The sequence below is a fragment of the Coptis chinensis genome, chromosome 9, assembly GCF_015680905.1.
Source record: "Coptis chinensis isolate HL-2020 chromosome 9, ASM1568090v1, whole genome shotgun sequence".
NCBI lineage: Eukaryota > Viridiplantae > Streptophyta > Magnoliopsida > Ranunculales > Ranunculaceae > Coptis > Coptis chinensis.
This window is the reverse complement of record NC_141464.1, coordinates 13694727-13713180: the sequence shown is the minus strand read 5'-3', so window position 1 is coordinate 13713180 and position 18454 is coordinate 13694727. Positions and strand designations below refer to the sequence as shown.

The following is an 18454-nucleotide window of genomic DNA, read 5'->3' as shown; positions in this document are numbered from 1 at the left end:
TTTTGGGCCGGAAAATCGAGCCCAAAACCCAATTTTTTTAGTCCACAGAGGCATTTTCATTTGGATTTGACTTCAATAGCCTTTTGGTCCACTTATGCTCTTCTGATTGGGTCAAGGCATGGACCATTGGAAAGTTCTTTCCGAGCCGGTCGTTCTGAAATAAGGTAGGCCCAATTCTGAGGTCTGAGTCCAAAGATACGGCTTTCGGAAGTTCTGCTAACTTTTGTGCACTGTTTCTGCTTGCGTTGACTTTGACTTTTCAACTTTGACCAGGCTTTAAAAAGGCTATTTCTCCTTGAATCTTGGCCTTTTATCATAGAACTTCTTAGCAACCAACGCTTGCTCTTTTATCTCTCAAAAGGGGTGCATTCCTACACATATTCGACTTCAATGCCTGAAATACATAAGAACATGATATCAGTACTAACTCTTACTTATTAATCACATAATTGGTCAAAAACGATATTGTTAAAGGAGTTAAAACTACAGTTTTGGGCTTTTATAAGTCACTAGATTTTGACCCTAGGCACAAAGTATACACCAAACAAAGAATTGCAAATGATTTATTAGAGTATGGAATTACTGCTGTAGAGTATGTTAAGATGGCTGTTGATTGTTATCAAGTGGACTTCGACGACTACGGAGAGGGTTCTGTAAAGGATGGTGGTGACGGTACTGAAAAGGAAGTGGATGAAACCCAGACTAATGATAAGGTGTAAACCAAGAGTATGACACATATTCAAAATGTCAAAGATAAATTTATTTGTTTTTTCACTTAAACACTTAGCTTAAACATGATCATGGGGGCAACTTATATAATCTCTTCCAACACCTTATCTATTTTCGTGAACAACTTTTTAATGTACACTTACTAACGTTTTAAGTTAGGCTTATCGATCTATAACACTATATAAGTTGTGCAAGACCCTATATAACGTCGTACGTACACAGATGTTTGATCTTGTGTCATATATAAGCTTCCCTCGAACAAGTTATTAAGAGGAAATTTAAAAGTTATTGAAGATCAATATAAGCTGTTCAAGAGACTATATAACCTGGTACGTTCACCCACGTCTGGTAGTGTCTTGACCAACTTATATAGTGTCTTGTCACAGCTAATTTAGTGTCATATATAAGCTTACCACGAACAAGTTGATAAGTAGAATTTAAAAGTTATGGAATCCACTATATAAGTACCTCAAGACACTATATAAGCTGTTCAAGATCCTATATATGTTCCATCGTGAACGTGTCTCTTCACGGAAATGTCCGTTAAAGAGAAAACCTTAACTTGTGAAGTCTTCAGTATGTATACAACTTTACTATGAAGTCCAAGGCATTATACTAACGGCCTATGCCACTAATCTAGATTTGTCAGAATGTATTTGAAGGTACTGTCCTCAAACAATATTGTCGACGACCAGTTCACAAAAGGAATGCACAGAAGGAGTCCCAGTGGAACAAATTTAGTGTACTAGAAGAAGAAGTGGCAAATCTATGCCAAAAAAAGATTTAGCATACTTTTCAGAAGAATGCGCTAATTTCCAGAAACTCTACTGTATGCACTCGAGGTGAACTTACGGATGATCCAGTGAAAAGGACCACTATCGCCTATGTCACAGCACAGTACTGGTGGCAGCATGATCAACCAAACATGGAAGTTGCTGCACCAATTATTAAAGTAAGATGTTTTGGCTGAGGCTTACACATTAATCTAAGGAGCTTTTACTTGCTTTATGACAAACAATGGCTGGATGATGAGGTTTGAAAACAAATTATTACCCTATAGTAATCCGATGGATTCTTCTCCTGCAAGAGTTCACATTAGAAATAAAGGACAAAAGAAGGGTCGAAAATATAGTTGTCGTACGTATACACAATGTCAAACTTCTTTTACTATATTTATTTATTATTATTATATTTTTTTTTCCCGCAGGTTCTTTCTGTTTACATGGAACTTTTGAATAGGTGGAATAATGAAACGGTGGATCTAGATTTCCAAACACATTATGCCAGATACACTATCATCCCTGACACGCTTGTCCCAGTAATTTATAAGACATTCCCAACCATCGTCCTTCTTCATTTTTTTTGATATAGTGATGCAAATTACTTATGTGTCTATTACCTTAGGTTTCGATGGAGGCGTTATATGAAACCCTGCAAGGCATCCTCAGTGATGGGAGTCTAACCACAACAAAAAATCTTACAAAAACTTGTTCGGTAATATCGTGGAGCCTAAGCATGACCTTCAAAGGCTTGGTTCAAGAAAATAGTCACATCCCTCACGCGGCAAAATCGAAGGGATTGATGTTGGCTTTAAACGTGGAAAACAACTAGCACTAGATCCTTCTTGTCTTCAACTTTAAAAATTAGATGTGTTTTATGTACGATTCATTGGTTTGCAATGTGAACGACCCTTCCCTAACTATAGATAACCTGTGCGATTTTCTCCCGTACGGGCTTCTATTGCACGACCCAAATTGTATACACCCTACGTTCTTGCAACAAAAATGGCAAATAGAACATGTTGATTGTATAAAACAAACTGATGGGTGGAATTGCGGAGTGTTTGTACTTGCATATGCAGGCCAATTAATTAGAGGTGATCACCTCCAATTCGGAAGACCTGCAGATTGCATCCGCAATACCATGGCAAAGGACCTAGTTGACTGTGGTATTACTGAACATGAGTTCCTCGACATCGACAAAAATATGAAATACTCTGTATAGCTTTTATTCGCGGGGACTTCCGTCTTTTTCGGAGACTTGTTTGTTATAATGTAATTTTGGTCAATTGTCTACTAATCAGGCTACTGTTATATGCCCTATAATGTTAATCTTAATATTTGTTAGTGATAAAACATAGAAACATTGTATGATATAAATATATCATTGTCTTAAGATTTACCTGAATCATTATACCTACCTACCAACATAATCTCAAATATCTAAAAAATGTTAGATGTAATAATATTCGAAGCACTACAAATATACTATAAAAACAGATTTCCTCGAGTACTTATCTACTGTCGTCTAAAGCGTATATAGTGTCCTATGTAAACTAGTTAGTAAACTTTATGAAAGTTGTTCAGGACACTTTATAGGCTTTCCATGACACTTTATACGCTTTACACGAACATGCTTCACGGACATGCCTTATCTTAAGAAGCTTATATAGTGTCTTGGAAAGAAATGAAGGACACAATATAAGCTTATCAAGAACTTGTCCACCAACCAACTATAAGAATGCATATTTGATACCAGGAAATAATGATCTCTTACTGCATCTTCAAAAATTCTCGTCTAGAAACTCCTTCCATCCGCCCCAACTCGACTCCTAACCATACCTTGACATACTCATAAGGCGTTCATTTGGCACAAAATCTGACATTACTTTATGAACGTGGTGTAGGAACCGTTATGGTCGCAATTTAGAAACTGTGAAAACCATGCGCAGCGGAATAAAGATTCTCACAATTTTGGTTAGAATCATTACCTTAGATCAACTGTGATATCTCTGAGAATACGAATCAGCAACCTCTTGATCTTTTGTTGTATTCCTATCCTTAGAATGGACGTTGTGTGGGCAACGATCTTCCAGCCCCTTCTTTCTCTCTTAGCCAGTCTCACTCACAAAGTTAGAACCAAAAATTGGAACACACTTTTCTTGGGCAATCCTTGAGTATTTCGGCTAGGAGAGAAGGGTTTCTATTTATAGGCTACAACAGGGACCATGAGGAGATATCAGGTTAGGTCTCCTGACGGGCTTGGGCTTCCCATGTTCGCCCAGAATACACGGCCCAAGTCCGACAACAAATGGATTATTCCACTAAAGGCCATTGTTGCACTACCGCCCTAATCCTAAATTACGTGTTACATTTATGGGCTCCATATTATATGCTCGTTGATCTCCCCGTGTTTAAGATATCGAATGCCCGTTGATTAAGTCAAGTTACTAACAACTACATTAATCAACTTCTTATGTCCTTGAGTAGTACCACTCAACCTCATTGTCATGTTAGATTAAATCCACCTGCAGGGTTTACATGACAATCCTTATGAGCTCCTCAAGGGGACATCATCAGCCCGACTTCCTGCGGGTCACGGATTCCTTTTATAATCAACAGCACACCTAACATACAATGTCATTACCTAATCCATCGAGTTTGTTGATTCACAAATGAATCTCACTCATTGATGATTTAAAGCAATATACGATGTACGTAAGTGCTCGTTATTATATCAGGATTAAAAAGACAAGCATCCATAATAGCAGAGGTGTTTGTTCTCTTATATAGTCAGTATAAAGAGAAACAACCTTACTTGGTCCTGTTCAATACACACAAAGTGTACTAGTGTAATCCTGTAGTCAAGATAGACTAATACCAGATTATACTACAACCGTACCAATGGTTTGTCCAAATCCATCTAGGTTGTGAATGTTTACTTATACTTTATAAGGTACTGATGATATGATCTTCTGTGTGTCACCACACACCATATCATCTACAACATAAAGTATTAGACGCATGCATATAACTAATAACATATATAATATGCATAACCTTTGCCCATATGATTCTCATTCAAAATATAAAGAATTAGAGTTAATACAAAAGTAATGCTTTTAGTATATAACCCAATCACGTGGTTCCAGCCAACCTTTGGGATTTCTTTGATTATCAAATCCTCAGTTTTTGTTAAATTATAGCACACCATTTGCCTTCCATATTTAAAAACTGCAACACCATTATCTAGTAGGTCCACAAAATGGGGTCGACGGATGCCTTCAGCATACAAATTGTCCAACTTAAACCTCCGACCTTCATCCCAGCAGTTGTCAATTAAAAGTCGAAGCTCCAATTCATGTGTACGATACCCAACCCCCATAAAGGAGAACATAACTGCAATTGTTCCCTGAAATTTTAAAACCTTGAAACTCTTCCAGCGGCAGCCTGTCAACGGTAATGCAATCTTACTCCATCTCTCGGTGACAATATTGAATAGAAAAATCCCCCCCTCATGAATAGGCCAATGAAAACATCCTTTCGCCACAATACCTGGATTCATTTCAATGTGCTCACTATTGAAGGACAACTCCAAATCTTTCAACCTTCTCCATTTGCGTATGCGGTAGTCGAACTTTTCAACCACATGGGAAACAACTACCCTGCGGTTGTTGACTTTGGCCTATCTTATAGTGTTTATGCAGTCTTCTGACAAATGCAGTATCGTAAACTCCAACGGTTCCACAAAACTCACATACAAACCCATACACTGTGTCCAAAATCTAGTTTTAGGACTGGGCAACATAAGCATTTGATGCGTCGTGGGTTTGCAAAGGCAGTACACGTCCTTAATTTCAACTTCCTTGTGACCTAAAAGGATACCTTGCATTGAAGACGCCAAGATTTTGAAACCGTATCCACAGAAGTCCAGAATAGGAGTAGGAAGTGGTGGAATGTGATCAACGTTCGAAGCAAAGGATGTATAGGTTTCCCAACCGTGTACAGTCTGAATTATGTAACCTAGAAGAGTTCTCGTCTTCAAAACATAATCGTTTATGAATGAGGGGTCAAAGCTACTCTTTTCCCACTCACCACAAACAAACTTTGATTTGTCAAAAAATGGGAATGGAGCATAAAGAAGAATCTGTTGGCACATTTCCTGAGGAAGAACACAACCTTCATCTTTCCCCTTTTCTTTTAGAAGATTGGGCCATCGTTATGAAAAGTCACCAATAGTTCATGCACCAACACCATGCTTATATAGGGCATGTTTCCTATTTACTGGAAAGTCACCAACAACCTAAGGACGCATCACTTCCAAAGGACACTTCCAAAGGACGAATCACTTCGGGGAATCTCTTCCAAAGGACGCATGTATCACTTCAAATAAGCTACTTATTGTGTGAAAGGTTATTATTTTGTATGCATCACTTCAAACAATTCATTTATTTTACAAACGGGATAAAGAAGCAGAAAGAACAAACTAGAAGAAATTAGAGAAAAGTAAGAGTTATTTAGTCAAACATATACAATTCATACATAAAGGGATAAAAACAGAACAACATAATACAAGCCATAAATATGAAACAGATTAATATTCTCCCTCATAAATCAAATCAGACTCCCTCCAAAATTGTTCTCTTAATCTAACCAAACAGATTGGATGACTTCCATCTTACGCTCACATCTTTTCACTTCCTTTCGCAACGACATAATTTTCTTCTTCAATTTTCTTTCCCTAATTTTTATCAGAATATCACTATCAGTAATAAAATTATCCATCTTCCCAAAGAGAATATCAACCTCCTTCATTGCTGACGGATTCACTTGCTTTTTTATCCTATTGATCGTAGTTAGTATGTCTTCGAATAAATTTACCAACCCAATTGGGGAACGAGATGACACTGACGAAGTTGACATCGAGAAAGAGAACGATTATAGTTAAGAATATGTGTATTGGGGAAGTAGGGCACAAACCATATCTTATAAGAAAGCCATTTCACAAGGCTATCTTAGGCCATCCAACTTCAGGATTTTAATCTCAACCGTTGATCAAGTAATAGAGCAATAGCCATTAAAACCTTCCTTGGATGACAGTCAATTAAGGGCGGCGGTATTGACACCCCATAAAATGGGACTAGCACCATTTGGATGATATAGGTCACCAAATAAGCTATTCAAGACACTAAATAAGAAGTTTCAAGGCACTATATACCATCTAAAAAGGGTGCTAGTCCTATTTTATGGGGTGCTAATACAGCGGCCCATCAATTAAAAGCTAATCAGTTAAAATCGGTTTTCGAAACTAATCGGTCGAGGAGCGATATGCGATTAATTGGTTAATCGGTGATTTAATTGGTTATATCGGATGTATATATTTGAAGTTTTCAAAATATATAATAGTATAATCATACTTAATATTTCTAAACAGTGATCCAAGATACAACAAAAAATATCAAATTCTCATAATCACATCTAACTAGCTCAATTTTGGAGTACTACATACATATATGTCAAACACAAAAATTACGTTAAATATTTAAAGGAATAAGGGGATTGAGAAGCAATAATATTTATTAGAGAGATAATATAATAATCTGTATATTTAACTTTCGTTAAGGAGGGGAAAATAAGTAAACTCTTAGCTTTGTGTATTGATTGGGTTATATTATTATTAATACGGTTTAAGAATCCAATTCGTTAATTTTACGTATTTTTTTGGATGGGGAACCAATATTTTCAATTATTTTTTTTCTCGGTTTAGCTAGAAATTGGTCATCTCGGCCGATTAATCGGTCAATTCGGTGATTAAATCGGTTCAGTGAGGAAAAGTTAAAAAATTGTTAAAAACTAATCGGTTTACAAGTGATACGCGATTAATTTGCGATTAATCGGCCGAGATATCCGATATTGAAAGCATGGATTAAAAGACTCTCTCTGGGAAGGTTCTAAACGATGGTAATCCTATACCTAACTGAACCCAACAATTATGTATGGGATTATTGGCTTACCTCTGGGAAGGTTCAGGGCAGAGTGGTTTTAGCAAGACATGTGCTTAACAGCATTCCTGTCCACAATATGGCTATTTATAGATGGCCAAAATCAGTCTTGAAGGAATGCGAGAGCATCATCAGAAACTTCATCTGGAGCGGCAATCCATCCGAGAGAAAAATAATAACAGTATCTTGGGATAAGACATGCAAACCGGTGGAGGAAGGTGGGCTGGGGATAAGACGATTGCAAGACATCAATCTTGCAATGCTCATGAAACAAGCTTGGTGTCTACTAATAGAAGACGGTGACTGGTCATCATTTATGAAGGGCAAGTACACTAACAGAGTTGGGGGATGGTCCAAATACAAGTCATCAACAGTGTGGCTGGGAATACGATGGGCCCTCACGGAAATGGCTCCTTTTCATGGATGGATAGTGGGCAATGGCAAGGATATAAACATATGGAGGGACAACTGGCTAATGAGGAAACCTATCTGCGATTTCTTTCAGGAGGACAGAAAGGAGATTATGAAGCTTCAAGCAACTCTGACTGATTGCATACATGGAGAGGATTGGCATTTTTCTAACAACATGGTTCAAGTGCTAAATCACATTAGCATGGAAAAGGCAGAAATTCAACAGCCACATAGCACCCGAGAAGATGAAAGAATATGGATATCAACGCATAATGGACAATTCACTGTCTCGGCAGCACATGAGGACATAAGAGCCAAGGCCCACAAGCCCGTATGGTGTAACTTCATATGGAGTGCACATATCCTACCAAGGACGCAAGGAATAGCTTGGAAGTTGGCTCATGGTGCCGCAAGAACAGATGAACAGCTGAAAAAAAGAAAATTCCAGCTGGCCTCGTGATGTAGCTTCTGTAGGGAACAAGAGGAAACATTGGATCACCTTTTATTCCAATGCGAACTGGCAAAGAGGGTGTGGCAGTATGCAGGGCAGTGCTTCGATCTCACCCAGAGCATGGAATCTCTGAATGATATTCAGCAACAAGGTAAGCACTACAGCTCATTAATTCTGGATATGTGGAAGGCATGCTCCTTGACCAGCCTAGTGAGTCTATGGAAGAATTGCAACAAGGTAATGTATGATAGCAAGAGTTCCAACTTCAGAGAAATCTGTTTCTTGATTAGAAGGGCAACAGTAAGGGCTTATCATAAGTCCTCGGGACACATGGAGAACTCAATGAGAGATCTGAAGGTACTTCGAGCATTCAAACTCAGCCACAAACTTCAAAAATATCCAAAAATCTTCGAATGTTACTGGAATCTTCCCCCGCCTAGAATATTAAAGATGAATGCAGATGGAAGTTCTAGGGGTAATCCAGGTATCTCAGGGTGGGGTGCTGTTTATAGAGATCATAATCGGGCTTTCCTTGGGGCTGCAACGGGTGGATTGGGAGTTTCTACCAACTACATGGCGGAGACATATGCGATTGTGGAAGGAGTCACAAAGGCTATAGAAATGGGATAGAAGCATATATGGGTGGAATCAGACTCTTCTGTAGTAGTCCAAGCTTTTCAACAAGGTAATATGCACTGGAGAGTCAGGGCACGATGGCAGCTATTACAAGTGCAAGCAACATGGATTAATATCACCTCAATCTGGAGGGAAACTAATTTGGGAGCAGATTGCTGTGCTAGACAAGGAGCAGGGCTAACTAAAGGGTAAACTGTATGGTGGCAGACTCGACCTCCATTCGTGAGACATCTTGAGAACCACAATACTACGTACTTTAGATTTACTCACTAAGCATTGTTGTATTGAGAAGGGTACATGTTTGTTTTATCCTTCTTAGTCCAGTCATGTCATAATGTTCTTATTTTTTCTTCTTGTAACCTTTATTCTTTTAAGTTAATCAATTACCTTTTAGCAAAAAAAAAAAAAAAAATGGTCCGCTTATTTATTCTATATATAAAGTTAGAATGGACAAGTTAGATTCTAGAAAATAGCAATAGTACTATCGAAATGGTTCATCAAGACTATATAAGCGTTCAAGGCACAATATTATAAGCTGCTCAAGGCACTATATATGCAGAAAATCCCACGACCATCTTAATAAGCATATATGCACGTGGTTCAAGGCACTATATATGTGTTTAATGCCATTAAATAATAAGTTGTTCAAGACTCCATGTCCATTCACGGATAATCCGTTTAAGAGAAGGCATGATATATATGATGTCCGTTTGCATTATAAGCTGTGCAAACATGTCTGTTTAATACATAAATCAGTTCTAGCAAGGACAAGTCAGTGTAACCAATTATGGCCCCGAACCATTTACAAGTGCCAAAGTCCAACTCTTGCAACTACCAAACTAAATACTGGCCCAAATAAATAAGAGATAAAAATGGGGGCACCCATTATTCCCACAAACTCCATCTGTTACTTGCGCGAAATTCACATAAAAAATTGTGATAAATAATACTTTGAATTCAAGATCATCATTTACAGTAAGAAGACGATAATTTTGCCATTTTAGTCACTAACCACACAACAATTGAGCAACTGCACAAGTTAGAATCATTAAAATCGCAATAGTGTATCTCCCAAATCGTTTGCCAAGATACTTTTTGCATGGACCTAATATAGGATACTCGGAAGACTATTTAATATTGTCAATAGCTTATATCGTGTTATATACACCTTATATAGTATCTTCAAGAGAAACTATAAACAGTTGAAGCCACATCAGATAATTGCAAAGTTAAAGGTAAAGCAGTTGAAGCCATAACCAATTACATGTTCAAAAGTACCCACAAAATCCCATTATTGTAACAACTAAAATATCAATAACAAACAGTTGCAATTCCAAAAGGGAAGAATGGCAAAAAAATGTCAACTGCTTTATCTTGTGTCCTAAATGGCGACAAAGTCAGAACTGTTACTATCATAGCTTGCGACGTTTGTCAACTGCTTCGGGGTTTGCAGGACGGTGCTCAGCCCACTTGTCATCAACAAAGTTTTTGTATGTACGTCTGTTACGCCCTTTCATGTTGCACAAAGTGCAACATCTTTTACACTTTGGACCCTTATGCTCTGCTCTTATCTTCATAGAAATCTGACCAAGTTTATGCTTCAAGGGAGGGGGCAGGATGTGCTCTTCCTCCTCATTAATTTCCCACTGCTCCTTACTCGGAATGCTAACCCACACCTCACGATAACACCGTTGCCAATTTGCAGTATTGTAGTACGAATCGACATATGTCATATGACAAGCTTGGTGGCTCACACTTATGGCTTTGCATGCATGCGCACACGGGATTCCCATATGTTGGAAATACCCACATGAGCAGACCATATTTTCAAGATTGACACGAAATATTCGACAGCGGTCGGTCTTGATTAGATACTCCCCAGTCCTAGCCCTTGAGTGTGTGAATTCCAATACCTTGGTGATGTTGGCTCGCACCATACCAGTAACCCTGAGTGTGAACCTCTCACATGATAGGGTTATATACTAAAAGCATTACTTTTGTATTAACTCTAATTATTTATATTTTTAATGAGAATCATATGGCCAAATGTTATGCATATTAGTTATATGCATGTGTCTAATATTTTATATTGTAGATGATATGGTGTGGACACACAGAAGATCATATCATCAGTACCTTATAAAGTATAAGTAATCGTTCACAACCTAGATGGATTTGGACAAACCATTAAATGCAGGTTGTAGTATAATCTGGTATTAGTCTATCTTGACTATAGGATTACACTAGTACACTTTGTGTGTATTGAACAGGACCAAGTAAGGTTGTTTCTCTTTATACTGACTATATAAGAGAACAAACACCTTTGTTATTATGGATGCTTATCCTCTTAATCCGGATATAATAATGGGCACTTACGTGCATTGTACATTGCATTAAATCATCAATGAGTGAGATTCATTTGTGAATCAACAAACTTGATGGATTGGGTAATGATATTGTATGTAAGGTGTGCTGTTGATTATAAAAAGAATCCGTGACCCGCAGGAAGTCGGGTTGATGATGTCCCCTTGAGGAGCTCAAAAAGATTGTCATGTAAACCCTGCAGGTGGATTTATTCCGACATGACAATGAGGTTGAGTGGTACTACTCAAGGACATAAGAAGTTGATTAATGTAGTTGTCAGTAATTTGACTTAATCAACGAACATTCGATATCTTAAACACAGGGAGATCCACAAGCATATAATATGGAGCCCATAAACGCTGACACGTAATTTGGGATTAGGGCGGTAGTGCAACAATGGCCTTTAGTAGAATAAGCCATTTGTTGACTGACTTGGACCGTATGTTCTGGGCGAACATGGGAATCCCAAGCCCGTCAGGAGGCCCAACCCTAATTTCTCCTCATGGTCCCTGTTGTAGCCTATATAAAGAAAACCTCTTTCTCTGGCCGTTTTTTCTACACAGGAAAAATCAAGGTTTTGCTCAAGAAAAATAGATCCAGAAATCGGATCCAATTTTGTGAGTGAGAGAGACCAAGAGAGAAAGAAGAGGTTGGAAGATTGTTGCCCACACAACGTCCACTCTGTGCATAGGAATACAACAGAAGATCAAGAGGTTGATTTCGGATTTCATAGCTATTGGATTCTCAGAGTTATCATAGCCGAATCTAAAAGGTATGTTTCCAATCACAAATCGTGGACACCCATTAATTCCTCTGCGAGTGGTGTTTGCGGTTTGTAGAAATATTCATTCTAAAATAACGGTTCCTACATCAGCGCGGGTAGCCCAGTCATCCACCATTTTTCTGTACTTGCAGTAGTGCGCACTGAGATTCTCCCTAATTGCTTCCAATAAACAAACAACTGGAAGGGCTCTGTCATCCTTAATCATGTTGTTCCAGCACTCAACATGGTTAGTGTAGGTAATGCTATATCTCTTTACTATGGAGGCGTGATATGCCCACTTATCCAGCGGAATCTCCATAAGCTTATCGTAGACACTTTACTTCATCTTCTTTATATCTCTCATCACAGTACGGAAAAACCACTCTTGAGTTATCTTAACTGCTGTCTTAATCTTCCTCCTAAGCGGAAGTGACGGAGTCAAACCCAACATGTTCTTACAAATGTGGTTCATGCAAAAGACATGTTTCGCCCGTGGAAACACCTCAAGGACTTTGACTACCAGACTGGGATGCCGGTTAGATATGATAACTAACGGTGTCTCATACCCAACCACTTGGTCTCCTAGGTAACGCAAAAACCAATTGTAGTTCTCGTTGTCTTCACCGCTAACTAGACCAAAAGTAACAGGGAAAACATGATTATCACCGTCAACAGCAATGCCCGAAATCAGACATCCTCTTGATCTCCCCTCAAATGTGTGCCATCTATTTCTATGTGTGGCCTACATGTGTGACAGAAGCTCCTCACAGTAATCCCATAGCTCTAGAAGTAACACTTGAAGCGGTCTGTGTTTCCCACTCTTTGCAGCTCTGTAAAGCTGAAGCGATCAACCTTCCTAAATTCTTTACTGTAGGTGTTGAGTAGTTGATAGGACTGGCCGAAACTACCTTGAATCTGTAGATATTACAATTATAGTTAATACCACTTCTTCCTATGGGAATACAATAACATATCTGAATACAGTACTGAGCTGAATCACAGTCTATTAGGTCTAAAAGGTGTACAACTTATAGCATGTATTTCCAAGCTTACATAGTGGCTTTCACAACCTGTATAGTGTCATGAACAACCTAAAAAGTTTAATTTCTAAGCTATCTTTCACATCCAATATAGTGTCTATCACAGCTTATATCAAAGAAATTGTATTGTGTCTGGAACAACTTTATAAGCTACATATATAAGCTGTCTTTCAATTCTTATATAGTGGAAGCCTCAGATTATATAGGGTCATTCAGATCTTACAACATCTTCCTATGTAAATACAATAACATATCTTAATACAGTGTTCAACTGAATCACAGTCTATTTATAGGTCTACAGAGTATATAGTGTCGTTCACAGCGTATATAGTGTCTCAAAAAACTTGATCAGTTACATATCTAAGCTGCCTATATGACACTGTATAAGCTGTCCGTTTAACAGAGAGCCTAAAAAGGCATTTCAAATAAGAACATAAATTGACCGTCTTGCAACGCACGCACCTCTTCGAGAGCCTTTTCCATTCCCCACCACGTAGTTCTGTAACTGATATCTACTGAAGTCCACTTTTTAACCAATGCTCTCATGTGCATTGCCTTATATGTTCTGTCATTCTGCAAAAGGTATTTACATGACATGGCGACATAACTGCTTGACACCTCATGGTTACACTCACAAGCCTTTTGAAAACCACATGTGTGAAAGTTATATAAGGTTCTCTGATAAAATGCTAAATTCACATTTTTGGTATTTATTATTTAAGTCCGAAGTCCACAGTCCGAAATCCGAAGACCAAAGTCCAAAGTCCAAAGTGCGTAAATGTTGTTCGTTTAGTCAAGTTACCTTACTCACGTGGGTTTGGTAGGATAGGTCGAGTAAGGGATCGTCCAAACCTTAGGGCTCGGCAAGGTTCACAACTAGATTTACAACTTTTGGTGAGTAGGATTTTAGGTTATTTAGTTGGTTTAAGTAAATTATGGTAATGCAAAGAAATGTAAATAAATAATGGTGATTTTGACGTAAATAAACAAAGATAGAGAAACAGGGAGAGGGTTAATTCATACTCATGAAAGAATCATTTTCAACAGTTTATACTACCACATCACTACGGCTCTAATCCGTCTCGAGTTCATAGACAAACTAGAGGCGACATCGAGTATCGATCCCTAGCGAAATGCGCACATCTCTGAGTCGCATTGCACTAGCATAAGGAGTTGAACAAATATTTCATCTCTGGAATATCATTTCAGCTCCTGGTTCGATTCTACATCAACTGGACAAATTGCAGAGCTGTCTGACACCAGCGAGTCACGTGCGAGACACTTTGGGTCTCTCGCGAGACTGTTCTGGAGCATCAACACTCCAAATTTGTACAGTCTCAGTCATTTTGGGACCGGATGTATAATCTACACCTAATTCCTAAGCAGTGATTCTAGAATATTAAAGAGTCAATCCAGATTCTCACACGAGCAGCATAACCCTCCCCCTGAGGGGGGGGGGGGGATTAGCTCATGGTCATTAGAGGAATAATTAAACTTGCTGTATATAATAAATAAGTAAATGCAAGATGGGAATTAAACTTGAAAAGAAATTACTTTAATTAAGAAAAAATAACTTATAGTATTGAAGTTGCTGGAAGAGAAAATGACGGAATGTAAAGTACTGGAATGAAGCTACAGACGATAAATTAAAGCTAACTAACTACTGAGCAATGCTAAAGTATAAAATGCTGAAGGCCGAATATTGAAGACCCCCCTTACATATATATAGGCTGGTCTCTCGTGAAGCCTTTAATTTTTGTTTCGTCCTTTTGTTGAATTGAGACATTCAAAAATTTGAAATACAAAGTTTTGGCTTTACTTGGTTTAATTTGCTTTTTGTCTTTTCCTCATTTGTATTCCTTTGCAATTAATGTTTTGTCTTCAGCCAATTCAATTCAAACTTTGAATTGGTACGTATCTTCTCCTTTTGCAAGGGGGCACAAAATTGTGACCATCACTTGCCACCTGCCTATGCTGACTCGTCATGCCTTTTGGGCCCGCAGAGTGGGTCCACTTAGTGTGTCCAGTGGCGGTGCCAATTTTGGCATTTTTACAACTTTCTGTCTTTATGTAAAGTTCGTCGCCCTGGTCGCTCTGGCAGTTCACTAGCCAACGTCGGCGTCCAGATTTATAAGATGTGAGCTTCGGAAGTTTGCTGCTTCTATACATGTGAACCCATTCTGCACTGGTTTTGTTCCTTTGGAAACTTCGGCTCTAGTCAGGCATTGTTGGGCTTCACTGGGGCTGAGTGGGAAAAATTTAAATATTTTTGTATTCCCGTACTTCGATGCATGTTTTATTATCATATTCACGTTAACTGCGGAAACCTGCAAGAGTACGAAAATACAATTATTACATGATTATTAAAAACATATTTGACCAAAATGCTATGTCTCTCGGGGTTTAATATTACAGTTTTGGGTGCTTATCACACCACCCCCAAACAGCACTTTGCTTGTCCTCAAGCAAAGAAGAGGCATTAAAATGATAAATGGCCAAAAAATGTGTTGTCCTAAGCTAAGTCTTATTTCGCAGAGTGTGGTTGCATTGACCGTATGCAACAAGGCCTTGAACCACTAGAAATTCCCTAGTGGACGAGTTATAGCCTCGTGAGAGTTTTCCAGAGAAGATACTCACAAACTTCATTTATACTACAACAACTCAGTAACAAAGGCTTGTTTCCTTAATTAATCTCAGATATCTATACATCTCACTAGGGGCGGAAACAAGAAATAATTCTTTCAAAATTTAAGTTAATATACATACAATAATCAAAACATCTACATATGAGCATGCATGCAATGATCTTTGCAATGAAATGTACGAGTAGGGCCGTTTCTGGATCTTTTGGATAGCGTCCTTAAGTAGGTTCTCACAGGTATGTGTCGAAACACAATTTCTCTCTTATTTTTCTATTCAGTCTTGCTATCTCCAGTGTGCAGTGGGCACACTTTTTCTTACATACTCAATGACAGTCAGAGGAGCCGAGGTCGAGAAGTCATAACTACTACTTATTATCACATTATCCTACTCCTAATTGAGCTAGAGGTCTTTATTAGGTGTTATGGGGCTTAGGAGGTAGTGTAGAAGAAAATGGAATGGAAAATTCAAAAATGATAAGTATGAGAGAATAAGGTCTTCGAGATATTTATACTAGAGAAATCCTTATTTTCTTTCCTACTTCTAACATGGGTTTCCATACTTGGCTTTTTTCAAGCTTTTGCATTCCCTTTTGATTTGATTTGATTTGATTTTGGGGCTGCAGAAGAAGAACCAGGAGTCCTACGACAGCGTGCAGTATGAGCTCCCGTGGAGGCTAGCTGCTCCTGGATATCACTCAGAGTATCCAACACCTGAGCCTGAAACTGATGTTGGTTCGCCATGAGCATTCTCTGGAACTAGTTCTGGTGAGTAGTCATATGGTCCTGAAATGCAGTCATGGAAGCTCACATTTCCTGCTGGATTTCGCCCATGCTGTCTATCAGCGACTCGTGGCGAGTAGTCATATTCGTCCTTAACTCCCCCAAGGTATGTTTCATCGATACCTGGCGAGTGTACATGTCTATCAAACCACTGTTCATAGCACGTAAGGCATCCATAGGGTGGCTCATCTTACTCATAGCAGTTTCATCAAAGAAGGGTGGGTGAGATGGGCCTACGTTAGGGTGCTCAGCAGCCATTGGTGTTGTGGGTTCCCAAGGGCCCAATATGCATTTCTTGAAAACAAGCATATTCTCATTTAGTGGTATTGGGAGTAATGGGGTGGTAGACAAGAAACCCAAATTAATCATAACTTGCGTTACAAGAACGACAAGAGGGGCTGACCTGAGAATGGCATGCGTAATAATATAAAAAAGAAAGGTAACTATGCAGAAGTTACCCTTGCACTCCTGGAGGATCCAGAGAAGGTGGAGGAAAGTCTTGTTGATGTCCGAGGGCTTCGAGGTACCAATGACGTTCTGTCCCAGCCATTTAGTCACAGCCAGCTGGTTCCGTCGCACCGAGCGCTGATACGCTCATTTTCCATCTATGTTGTACTCACCCTCGATTAGCGTGTTGAGCATTAGGTCATAGGTTCATGGTTACACGGACAGCTGCTGAGTCAGCACGTGGTCAACCAGAGGAATGCTCGTGATCCCGGAGATCAAAGCGGGTGTGGCTTCGTGGCGCACACTGTCGATGGTAACCCAAAAATGGTCGCCATTAAAGCTCCCATTGTCGTAAAATTTCATCACCAAATCCTTAGAATATAGCCCGCCATTAGCATACAACAAGTACTCCCATCCTCTAGAGTGTATTTTCGTATCAAAGAATGGAGCAAACATCCCATTTTCGAATAGAGCTCCAAAATATTTCTCCACCAAAATTCACCTGTTTCCGGCCATTAGTGCTCTTAGGAAGAGGCTGGCTATTGATTTGAGCTGAGGGGGAGAAATGGGAGTTGCTGATGGAAAGGAATTGGATTCGGGGCTGTAGGGGTCGCGCGCGAGACCTGGATATAACATGGGCCTGTCTCGTGCGAGACTTAATCGAGAGGGAACAAGATTTGGTTTTTAAGGAAGAAGAAAAACGAGGTTGTGACGCGTGTGGTGGGTTGTCTCGGGTTTAAATGGACCGAGAATATGAGATTTGGTTGGGCCCAAAAAATTTTCCAAGCCCAAATCAAGCCTAAAGCACGAAATAAGCCTAAAAAATGTAAACGCTCACACAGGACTTGTTCGGACTCCGAATTGGATGAATGAGCTATCAAAATGATTGGTACAAAAAATGCTATTTAATTATATGAGTCATTCTCAAAGGTCAAAAGAATTTTTGAAAAGAAGGAGGGTGTTTTATTTATAAACAAAGATTTTATTTATATACAAGGGAGATATACGTGAAGAACACTGGATGTCCAGAAGAGTCACCATCTAAATTCATAGACAACTGTCATGTCGGCTCTAGAGCGAACCCAATCCAGCCAGACTGTGGCTTTACCTCTATGTATTATAGGGTTAGGGGCAGGACGGTACCATCCTGGACCGTGCGCGCTACGGTCTAATAATATTTCCCAAATTACATACGGCTATCCTCAAACCGCCCCAAAGGGAACTCAAAGTAACCAATTCTAGGGGTTGGTCTGGTGGAATCCATTGCCCGTACGTGTTCTAAGTATGCAACATTCGAGGTTGAACACGAATCTCTATATGCACAACTTAATGCACAATATATACATATCTACAAGGTGAGTCTTTTAATGTCAGATCTTCAAGACGAATCCCAACCTGTGAGAGAAACGG

The 18454-nt window shown here is 39.0% G+C and overlaps 1 protein-coding gene across 1 annotated transcript; it reads left to right on the top strand.

The window, feature by feature from the left end:
* Positions 1-8492: 8492 nt before the first annotated feature.
* Positions 8493-9002, top strand: LOC147474847 (uncharacterized). Its single transcript, XM_086585206.1, has one exon. It carries the CDS (start codon positions 8493-8495, stop codon positions 9000-9002), a length of 510 nt encoding a protein of 169 aa, XP_086441332.1.
* Positions 9003-18454: the final 9452 nt, after the last annotated feature.